Genomic DNA, 12,027 nt, shown 5'->3' on the forward strand with positions numbered 1-12,027 from the left:
TAGTAACCCCCAGGATGTCAATCGTGGAGGATTCAATGATGGTAATGCAGTTGAATGTCATGGGGTAGTGGTCTTGTTGCAGGTGGTCATAGCCTGGCATTTGTGTGGCGTGAATGTTACTTGCCACTTGTCAGTCCAAGCCTAGAAATGTCCAAGTCTTGCTGCATTTGGACGTAGACTGCTTCAGTATCTGAGGAGTTACGAATGGTGCTGAACATTGTGCAATGATCAGTGAACATCCCCATTTCTGACCTTATGATGGAAGGAAGGTCATTGATGAAGTAGCTGAAGATGGTTGGGCCGGGGACACGACCCTGAGGAACTCCTGCAGTCATGTCCTGGAACTGAGATGACTGACCTCCAACAACCACAATCATCTTCCTTTGTGCTAGGTGTGACTCCAACCAGTGGAGAGTTTTCCCCCTCATTCCCATTGACCCCAGCTTTGCTAGGGCTCCTTGATGCCATGCTCAATCAAATGCTGCCTTGATGGCAAGGGCAGTCACTCTCATCTCACCTCTGCAGTTCAGCTCTTTTGTCCATGTTTGAACCAAGACTGTAATGAGGTCAGAAGCTAAGTGACCCTGATGGAACTCAAACTGAGCATCAGTGAGCAGGTTATTGCTAAGCAAGTGCTGCTTGATAGCACTGTTGATGACCCCTTCCATCATTTTACTGATGATGGAGAGTAGCCCTGATGGGGCGGTAATTGGTTGGGTTGGATTTGTCCTGCTTTATGTGTACAGGACATACCTGGACAATTTCCAAATTGCCAGATAGATGCCAGTGTTGTAGGTAAACCGGAATAGCTTGGCTTAGAGGCACAGCAAGTTCTTGAGCACAAGTCGTCAGTACTATTGCCAGGGCTCATAGCCTTTGCAGTATCCAGTGCCTTCAGCCATTCTTGATATCATGTGGAGTGAATGGAAGTGGCTGAAGACTGGCATCTGTGATGCTGGGGACCTCCAGAGGAGGCCGAGATGGATCATCCACTCAGCACTTCTGTCTGAAGATTGTTGCAAATGCTTCAGTCTTATCTTTTGCACCGCATCATTGAGGATTGGGATATTTGTGGAACCTGCTCCTCCAGTGAGTTGTTTAATTGTCCACCACCATTCATGACTGGATGTGGTAGGACTGCAGAGCTTGGATCTGATCCGTGGGTTGTGGAATTGCTTAGCTCTGTCTATCACTGGCTGCTTATGCTGTTTGGCACACAAGTAGTCCTATGTTGTAGCTTCACCAGGTTGATACCTCATTTTTAGGTATGCCTGGTGCTGCTTCTGGCATGCCCTCCTGCACTCTTCATTGATCCCGGCTTGGTGGTAATGGTAGAGTGGGGGATAGGCTGGGCCATAAGGTTACAGATGGTGGTTGAGTACAATCCTGCTGCTGATAATGGTCCACAGCGCCTCCTGGTTGCCCAGTCTTGAGTTGTTAGATCTGTTCAAAATCAATCCCAGTTAGCACGGTGGTAGTGTCACACAACACGATGGAGTGTATTCTCAATGTGGAGACGGGACTTTGTCCCCACAAGGACTGTGCAGTGGTCACTCCTGCCAATACAGTCATGGACAGTTGCATCTGCTGCAGGTAGGTTTGGTTCAAACATAATGCTGGAAGCTAATTTATGTCAACAGGTTAAATAACTGGCCCTTTACGTTCCTTGGAAGATGAAAAGTATTTAATCCATAAAATTCTGCTATTAGATTTTTAAAATTTAAGCAGCTTTAATTCAGAACTCATCTTGCCAGTCTTACTGCTTCTACAAACGTGGAATTACCTAATAGTGGCAGATTTACCGTCAGCCAATTTGAGGATTGATGTTAGACTTTTGAGTGATTTACTTAATTGAATTTTTAAAAAGTGATGTCTTGGGTTTAAATGCTGTTCTTGACATTTACATAATGCTGGCAGCTAATTGATGAGTATTGGCACAGATTTTGCAAGGGGTGGTGTTTGACGGCGAACTATTGACATTCACCATCATTACCCCTCTTAAATTGACCACAATTTCAGGATTTAGCACATGCGCAGATTAATAGAAATCCTGAAGCTGTTGTCTGTCATCCACAGATTCCGCTGTGGACCCACCACCCCCGTTCCCCATCCCTTGAGCCAGCACTCTCAGAGGCCAGTTAATCTGGCAAGAACTTCCCCTTTTCATATGCCATCTTGCATACGAAGTTGTCCTAGTGTTACTACATGGTGCTATCCCAGTGGCTGCAGCTGGCTGATGAAAAGCTACAGACTTTCACTGGAGGAGATTGCAGACGGCCTTGCAGGAAGACCTTGAGGAAGTCTGGTCTTAGTAGCCCGACTTCAGACTGCAGCATGGCATATCTGGGCTGCCTGCCTGACAGGCAGTCGCAAAGGTATTAGTGGAGGGGCAGTGGTGGGAGGATGAATGCTTGCATCCTGAGAGAGGACAGTAGGTTTGTTCTCTCTGAGCAATCCAACAATGTGTTGGAAGACAGATTGCTGGATTGTTGTGATACCCTACAAGTCCCTCTGTACACTGCAATCCACAGCCGTGATGGCAGTTATCTAAATTTGCATCACAGCACTCTGATGTTGTGTGACTTCCCCTTGTGTTGTAATGAAAGCTGAGGCATCAGCCATTAGACCCTGCATCTTGATTAGATCTGCAAGTGTTCTCATGCAGTTGCCCACCTCTTCCATGATGGAAAGGATGGGCGCCAAACTTGTGAAAGACCATGTGCCAAGTTGGTGCTGGAGTCCTCCATGTTCCTTAACATTGATCGCAGGTTTTCTGACAGGCGTGCCAATGCAGCAAGTACTGTGCATTGTTCATACCCATCAGCCTTATTCTGTACAACACCTCACCAGAGTCCTCTGCAGCAGGACACATTGCAACCTTGCCCTCTGGCCAGCTGACAACTGTGATTGCACCTTGTCCCATGCCCGTGTCACCACATGCAGATCTCGCCTCTTAGCTATCCTTGAAAATACACACAGGAGCAATATCTGAGCTGGTGGCTGTGAGTATGAGTGTGATGGTGTTTCTTCATCATCACTCTCTTCCTGCTCTTCCACCTCCTTCATTTCCACCACTGCCTGACCAGGTTGCACTTCTTGGGTATCTGAAAGGAGAGAGGCTAGGGCTGTGGTAAGGGGAGGGGGCAAAAATAAGAGGTGAATGCCTACATTATCTGCATTTTGTAAATCAGAAGAGATTGGGGAATGAGGGGCAAGTGGGATGTGAGAAGGAGAAATTGGTATAAGCACCCTGTCATCTTCGATAGTTTCAGCCCTGCTGCTGGTCACAGCCCCAGTAATGGCTATGAGAGTAAGAATATGGAGCTGTGCCTGTCCCCTGCCAGTTATACACCACCTTAAGAGAGAGGCACGTATGTTAGTGAGTATGGTGCAATGTGTTTGGGTGATGCAGCCATCATGGATGAATGGCTGTGAATGTGAGACTTGCAGCAGTGCTAAGTGTGTGAGGGTGAGGCGAAACTATGAATGTTAGGGTGAGGCAAAGCTATGAATGTTAGGTACAAAGCCCAATTAATTGAGATTGTTGAGAGGTGAATGATGGGGATATGATGAAATGAGCAGTGTGTGAGGATAGTGGTGCAGTTATTAAGATATTGCATTTAGGGATGCATTTACTAACCTTGACCTCTCCTGTGAGGTCAATGAACTTCTTGTAGCACTGGTGGCATTCACTGCCACAACTATCTGATCCCACTGCCTTTTGAATCTGTGTATCTGGAGGGCCTCCTGGCCCACTGCGGATAGATACCACTTCTCTGCCTCTGCAACTTCTCGACCAAGGCCTTCAGTGCAGCATTGGAAAATCTTTGAGCCTGCCCTCTCCCATTGTATATCATCCCTGTGTCTTTCCCCAGGTCAATCTCAGTTGTGCAATGATTCCCTACTCCAGCTACAATGCAATTCTCCTTTAAGAGAAGCAGTCTGAATTTAGGTAGCGCAGGCTAGCTTGAACACATGCTCGCCTCTCACGATTTTGTGTTCTCAGTGCAGCCACTTAATAACAAGCCTAGTGCTGGCTGCATGCTGTAATCATTTAAAGCAGCACAGTTTGTGTGCTGCCTGCATTGGAAGCAATGGGTGCAGGTTAATAGTACATTGCGATTCCCAGACCCATTTTCAGGTTTTATCAAGTTTTGCAATCTAATAGTTTTTTTTTAAAAACTTACTGTTCACATTTGTGCAGTTAGCATTACATAATAGCCGTGGACAAATTGTTTCAATAGGGCCTGTCAGAACAGCATAGCCTCCAACTTACTGAGTAAGGTCATGGAAGATGTATTAGTATAGTGATTATAAAAACCTTATGCCTAGTGCATCTCTCGATCTCTAAATGTAACACTTTATATAAAATACCAGCAAACCCTACAACTGTTCAAGTCCCAAACCAGGGACTTGTTGGCTACAGAGCAACCCAGCCAATGGTGCAGGCAAGTCAGTGGATATCAGTGCCAGTCTCCAGTCCAAATAAATGGGGAGTGTTAGCAGCAGGAAAACCATCCACCAAATCCAAATGATGGTTGATATGAATGGAGAAGGGTGATCAACCAGCAATGTGGTGATCCCATGTAACTTGGGAAAAAGCTGAAAGAGAGGGGGCAATAAACCACAACTGGGATTTTTTTTCAAAGGAGTATATAATGAGAGAAAAAAGTCAATAATTTCTGCTATTTTTCATCCCTTCAAATAACCTTGCCTGTCAAATCAAATAATCCAATAGCAAACACAATTTGTATGTAATAGAAATTAAGATGTTCCTATTTAAATTACCTAGTCACGATAACCAAAGAATGGCCTAAAGCAGATAGCCAACTTTGTAACTAAATCCATAACCATTCTCCAATGGGTAATGCCACAGGAGATTAGCTAGTTTTATCAAACTACAGTATATCAGTCTGAAATGAATGTCAGTATAAAATTGAAGTGTATGGTAATTTGACCTTTGAATCATAGAATCATACAGCATCGGATTGGGGAGATGGTGGTATAGTGGTAATATCACTAGACTAGTAATTCAGAGAGGACATAAATTCAAATTTGACCATGGCAGCAATTAATAAATCTATATAAAGCTAGTCTCAGTAATAATAACCATGACAACTATCATAAATTGTTGTAAAAACCCATCTGGTTCACTAATCCCCTTTAGGGGGGGCAGGGGGAAATCTGCCATGCTTACCTGGTCTGGCCTACATGTGACTCCAGACCCACACCAATATGGTTGACTCTTAACTGTGCTCAGTTCAAGGGCAATCAGGGATGGCAACAAATGTGGACGATGCCCACAACTCACGAAAGAAAAAGGAGGCCATTCAACCCATCATGCCTGTGCCAGCACTTTGAAAGAACTGTCCATTTAGTCTACACTCCTGCTCCTTCTCCATAGCCCTGGAATTTTTCTCCCTTCAAATATTTATCCAATTACCTTGTGAAAGTTACAATTGAATTTGCTTCCACCAATCTTTTATGTGGAACATTCCAGATCACAGCAACTCAGTGTTAAAAAATGTTCTCTCAAGGCCCTTCTGGGTCATTTGCCAATTACCTCAAAGCTGTGTCTTTGGTTACTAACCCCCCTGCCTGTGGAAACAATTTCACCCTGTTCACCCTATTAAAATTCCTCATAATTTTGACCATTTCTATCAAATGTTCTCTTAACCTTCTCTGCTCCAAGGAGAACATTCCCAGTTTCTCAAGTGTTTCCATAAAACTCATCCCTGGTACCATCCTAGTAAATCTCCTCTGCACCCTCGCCAAGGCCTTAACACACTTGCTAAAGTGTGATGCCCAGAATAAGTACTCCAGCCGCAGTCTAACAAGTGTTTTATAAAGCTTTAGCAATTTCCTTGCTTTTTGTACGCTATTCATATTTTTATAAAACCCTGATTTGCATATGGTTTCTCGGCAACCTTATCAACCTGTCTTGCCATCTATAAAGATTTGTGTATGTACAGCCCCAGGTCTCTGATTCCCCTACCCCTTTAACATTATTTAGGCTGACTCTCCTCATTCTTCCCTTTGCGTCTCGTGCAAGAGGTGATCTAATTTTTTTTTGTTTGCATATATACTTGTTTTTTTAACTGTGTTATTTTTGAAAGGAACAATGACTATTTCATGTTGTGTTCTATCACAGAGCACTTTTATAAACAGACCTGCTCTGGGCTGCCTGCCTCCTGAGAATTACGTTGAGAAACTGTCTGAGACACTTCTTTCAGTAAGTTCAACTCTGTGGCGGGAGAAACGCAGCGGGGTGGTGGGTGACATTATTTCAAGCTATATGAAGTGCAGCTCAATTGCTTAGAGCAACACAATTCCGTTTAATCTTTCTTAGTGAATGCCGTCTCACACAAAGTCAAAAAGGCTAAATGAATTATCACCTCTTAGTTAAATGAACAAAATTATGTTGAATTCCATATACTGTAGAATCATTTTCTCTAGATGTAATTTATTCAGTCCTTGTTATCTGTTACCATACTACACATAGACAGTGTACACCAAGGATTCATTTGCAGCAGCTTCTACTTCAATTGGAAAAATCCATTTATAATGCAACGTAATTTACAATCATCCATGGCATGGATTTCACCATATTTTTTTAAACAAACACAACCCTCCACATGAACAGAAACCTTCACTAGGGAAAAAAACACAAGTGTTATATGAGCCGAAGCAAAGCTTTGATGACCCTATGTGATCAAGATGACTGTTTCTAAATGGATTTAAATCACAGACCATTACTATGACCTGTTTTTGTTCTTGCATAGCCATGATGAATGTATTATCATTGAGTCTCTAATTTTGTTCCTAATCAGGTTGCTCCAAAAGGTTTGAAGCAAATACAAACTATGGCATGTGGTTCCTGTTCCAATGAGAATGCCTTCAAAGCAGCTTGCATCTGGTATCGAGTAAGTGAAAGAATTGCCACCATCCTTTGAAGTGTGCCTATTTAAGTACAGCCTGTGAATATATTTGTGGCTGCATCATGCAAGAATATTAAAAGGGACTTTTACACAATCTCTATTAGGGGATTTGACAATGTTTTGTAAATTATGCAGTGAGACATCATTGAAAATAAAGATCCAACTATCTTATATGCTTGGATGGGCTGGTGAATGGCCTTCATGGTGAAATGGAGTGTCATTCATCTAAGACAGCTGGTTATAGACCCTTTCCCTGCCTCTGAATGTGCTTAAACGTGTTACATCTCTAACTTTTTCCCACCCTGGTGAAAACTCATTGCCCTGAAACATTAACTCTGTTTCTCTCTCAACAGATGCTGCTTGACTGGCTGAGTATTTTCAGCATTTTCTGTTTTTATTTCAATTTCCCGCATCCAGTTTTGCGTTTGTACTAGAGAAATAGAAACACGGGATCCCTTCATAATTTAGAAGCATATTTAAGGAGCTTTATTCTGTACCTGGTCATGCTTTACCTGTCCTAGGAATGCTTAGTGCTGAATCTATGTCAAAAGAAGTGAGGTGTGCCATTCCCCAGCATCTCATTCAACTTAAAAATACACCAAAAAATCTAATTCACGTTTCAAGATACCTTCTAATGAAGTTGTGAAGTCCTGATCAATAACAGATACACATTGATCATGTCATTAATTGAATTCATGTTTGACAGATTTCTGTGGAAGGAAGAAAACATAATACTTATTGGTCATTAAATAATAAAAATGTTATGAGACTTTGGAATAAATGCGCTGTCCATTTGTTTTAGGAAGGAAAGAATCAGCAGAAATACAGACACATTTCCTACCTTTCTCATACACATCTGCAGTCATTTGAAAATTATAATCCACAACTTTATTTTCTGGCTGATGGATTTTTTTTATTGAGCGAGAAAGAATTAAGAACGTGCATCACTGCTTTTCAACCCATTTAAAGTCAAAAATGGCAGCTGACACAGCCAAAAGCCAAACATTTAAATTGTAGCTCCAACACCGCTGCCCCTGGAGAAAGCTATGACTTCAGGTAGTTCTTGGCAATCCTGAAGGCAGCAGTATCATTACATTAAACTCCTGCTAGCAAAAATATTGTAAGGTAAATGCACCACTAGATGTCTTTTATATTGGGAATCCACTCTTACTGGTGACAGACCAGCCAATGCAGAATATAAACAAATCATCAATTCTCTTTCTCTGTAGAACAAAGAAAGAGGGAAAGCTATGCATACAAAGGAAGAACTGGAATCTTGCATGATCAATCAGGTAAGTGTTCAAATTCTGAACTATGATCAAATTTGACATTCCTCTCATGCCATCTCCTTGGGAAATTATGACCAGTAGGTGAATAATTTTGTTTTTATTTTCTTTCATTTTTGTTACCTTACTCGCTTGAAAAATTAAATGAACATTTGTGTGACTGTCTGACTGAACTAGCAATTGCGTTGCTTGTCCTGATTAGAATTTTCCTGTGTTTTGTTCTGTTTCCTTGTACAAACATACATCTGAACAATCAAGAGAAATAGCATATGGTCGACACAACTGCTTTCATCTATTTTACATGTTTTCACATATATGCATATAAAAATTTTTTTCTGTAATATAAATTTATACTGTGATACTTCTGTTACTCTGGTGTATATTTTGTTTTTTGACAATTCCATTGCTCTTCTGACTGCCCTCCCATTTTCAACACTGTGTAAATTCAGTTCTTTCTACTATCCCGTGTGTTTGCTGACTTACATCAACGCCTAGCATTCCAAAGCTTCAAAACTAAAATTCTCATCTTTCTGTTTAAATCCTTGCATGGCCTTAACCCTTCCTGTCTCTGTAACCTTCTCCAGTCCCAAACTACGCCCTCTCTACTCAGAACTCTCTGTTCCTCTAACTGTAATGTTTTAGCATTCTCCCTCCATTCACCACACATTTGTTAAACAGTAAATGAATAGAGGACCACACATATTGACTCACTGTTGACTTATGCTAATTGCACACTTGACTATCTCGCTTTAGTAGATAGAAATGTGTGTGCTAATCTACAATCTGAGACAATGGGAGGACCCCCCCCCCCCCCCGAGGTGAGTTTGGAAGTGGGGGACAGGGGGGAAAGTGCAAGGTGGAGACCTTGACTGCCATCTTCCCGACTGCCCCCAATCAAGTTTCTGGCAGGAAGGATAGAGGTAGTCTTCCCAGACAGAGGTCAATTGAGGCCCTTTAGCCATTTAACAACCACTTAAGGACCTTATCTCACTGATGCTGATATTCAGCAGGCAGGGAACCCTCCATTCGGGAAGACCGGCCAGCACACCTGTTAGGTTTGCCTGCAGCCTAGTGGCAGTGAAGGGGGGGCGTCGGTGGGTGATGGGGTTCCTTGTTCTCAGACACTCTGTGCTCAATCAATCGAGGGACCTGGCATTCTTAGTCATAGAGTCATAGAGGTCTACAGCACGGAAAAAGGCCCTTCGGCCCATCGAGTCTGCGCCGAACAAACAAGTACCTAACTATTCTAATGTGTTTTCCAGCACTAGGCCCATAGCCTTGTATGCCATGGCATCACAAGTGCACATCCAAATACTTCTTAAATGTTATGAGGGTTTCTGCCTCTACCACCCTTTCATGCTGTGTGTTCCAGATTCCCACCACCCTCTGGGTGAAAAAATTCCTCCTCACATCCCCTCTAAACCTCCTGCCCCTTACCTTAAATAAATGCCCCCCGGTTATTGATCCCTTCATCAAGGGGAACAGTTCCTTCCTGTCTACCCTATCTATGCCCCTCATAATTTTATACACCTCAATCATGTCCCCCCTCAATCTCCTCTGTTCCAGGGAAAATAATCCCAGTCTATCCAATCTCTCCTCATAACTAAAACTCTCCAGCCCAGGCAATATCCTGGTAAATCTCCTCTGCACTCTCTCTAGTGCAATCACATCCTTCCTATAATGCGGATTCCAGAATTGCACGCAATACTCTAGCTGTGGCCTAACCAGCATTTTATACGGTTTCAGCATAACCTCCCTGCTCTTATGTTCTATGCCTCGGCTAATAAAGGCAAGGTTAACCACTTTATCTACCTGTCCCGCTACCTTAAGGGACCGGTGGACATGCACACCAAGGTCCCTCTGATCCTCGGTACTTCCCAGGGTCCTACCGTTCATCATGTATTCCCGTGCCTTGTTTGTCCTGCCCAAGTGCATCACCTCACACTTATCTGGATTAAATTCCATTTGCCACTGATCAGCCCATCTGACTAGCCCGTCCATATCCTCCTGTAACCTAAGGCTATCCTCCCCACTATTTACCACCCCACCAATTTTCGTGTCATCCGCGAACTTACTGATCAACCCTCCTACTTTCATCATTTATATATACCACAAACAGCAAGGGACCCAACAGCGATCCCTATGGAACCCCACTGGACACAGACATCCAGTCACAAAAACACCCCTCGACTATCACCCTTTGCTTCCTGCCACTCAGCCAATTCTGGATCCAATTTGTCAAATTGCCTTGGATCCCATGGGCTCTTACCTTCGTTATCAGTCTCCCATGCGGGACTTTATCAAAAGCCTTGCTGAAGACCAAGTCAAATGCATTGCCCTCATCTACACACCTGGTCACCTCTTCGAAAAATTCAATCAAATTGGTCAGACATGACCTCCCCTTAACAAAACCATGCTGACTGTCCTTGATTAATCCCTGCCTCTCCAAGTGTAGATTAATTCTGTCCCTCAGAATTGCTTCCAATAGTTTCCCCACCAGGGAAGGTTTCCCCACTTAGGGGAAGCATTGCTCAGAGTGCTCACTCCCTATATCCAGCAGGGCTATGCTGGCCAACTCACAAGCTATAATCAGAGGATTACCATGGACACTCTGCTGCCCCTCAGTGAGTCATTCATAGCAGCTTGTGAACAGGTTCCATTCCTTTAGTTCAGCTATGGAATTGCGAATGGCACTGGGATGTAGAGAACCAAAAAATGTTCAGATAAGGATCCAAAAACAAGACCATTTGGGATTCATTAGGAAACAGTGTCACCTGGTGGCTATAATCTCACTGCTTCTTTCTTCAGGCACCTGGTAGCCCAGACATAACTATTCTATCCTTCATGGGTGGTTTTCATGGAAGAACTTTCGGTAAGGAAAATGCTCTTCACTTTTAAATTAATGTATGTAATTAAACAAAGAAAATAGATTGAATGATCACACGGTCAATATAGAATTTAATGTATTGTGCAGTCATATCTGTTTCCAATTCCCCAAAATAAAATTTGCCATGGTCTAAGTTAGGTTTGCAGTGCATGTATGCAAATGCACAAAGCATAGTAAGTAAGAACCAGAGGTGCAGATAGCCAGGCGGGAATATGATGTTGTGGTGATATCAGATACCTGGCTCAAAAGGGCTGGTTACTAAATATTCCCAGGTACAAAGGGCCGGATTTTGCATACTGTGGCAGGTAGCTCGAGTGGGTAAATTTCACCTCGGTAAAGTACCCAAGTGTGCACAATCTTTGCTCCTGGGGGGTGGGGCAGCTGCAGGATGGAGTGGGGGCTGCCAACCCCAGAAGCAAACTGGGAAGGGCAAGTGCCAAGGCAGCCTGGTTAGAAGGCCCACCTTGGTTCTCTGGGACTTTGTTCCAATTGTTTTAGAAGGTGTTAGGTCCTCTAGCCCTCATGCTTCACAGCACCTCACCACTCCCCCCACAACCCACATAGCCTCTATGCCAAATCATGCCCCACAACCACCCCCATGGCCGCTTATACCCTCCATGCCACCTCCATAGCCACTCACACAGTAACCACCATGGGAAGGCCTCAGGAGTGCTGTGGAGATGAAAAAATAAACTTCTATCAATCTAATACAGCTCTCACTCCTACATACTGATAGTGAAAAAAATCCCATTCGCAAAACCCATTCAAAGTTTGTAAATCTCAAGTGGTTAATCTCTTATAAAAACAAAATAAAATCTGTTTCACTAATCACATCAAAGACAGCTAATCCTTTAATAACCTCTTTAAGCTATCAACAAACTGCAAACTCAGAACCCCCCTGCTGAGACAATTGAAG

At 43.2% G+C, this 12,027-nt stretch overlaps 1 protein-coding gene across 2 annotated transcripts in view; it reads left to right on the forward strand.

Annotated features, from left to right (window-relative positions):
- abat (4-aminobutyrate aminotransferase) overlaps positions 1-12,027 on the forward strand; it is a 204,893-nt gene that overhangs the window by 157,250 nt on the left and 35,616 nt on the right. For both annotated transcript variants that reach the window (XM_078558697.1, XM_078558698.1), the window contains exons 7-10: positions 6,152-6,232; positions 6,831-6,923; positions 8,168-8,230; positions 11,033-11,096. In XM_078558697.1, coding sequence (XP_078414823.1) covers positions 6,152-6,232; positions 6,831-6,923; positions 8,168-8,230; positions 11,033-11,096 — 301 coding nt within the window. The remainder of the gene's footprint in view (positions 1-6,151; positions 6,233-6,830; positions 6,924-8,167; positions 8,231-11,032; positions 11,097-12,027) is intronic.

Source organism: Cetorhinus maximus, chromosome 15 (assembly GCF_964194155.1).
Source record: "Cetorhinus maximus chromosome 15, sCetMax3.hap1.1, whole genome shotgun sequence".
In the NCBI taxonomy this organism is placed as follows: Eukaryota; Metazoa; Chordata; class Chondrichthyes; order Lamniformes; family Cetorhinidae; genus Cetorhinus; species Cetorhinus maximus.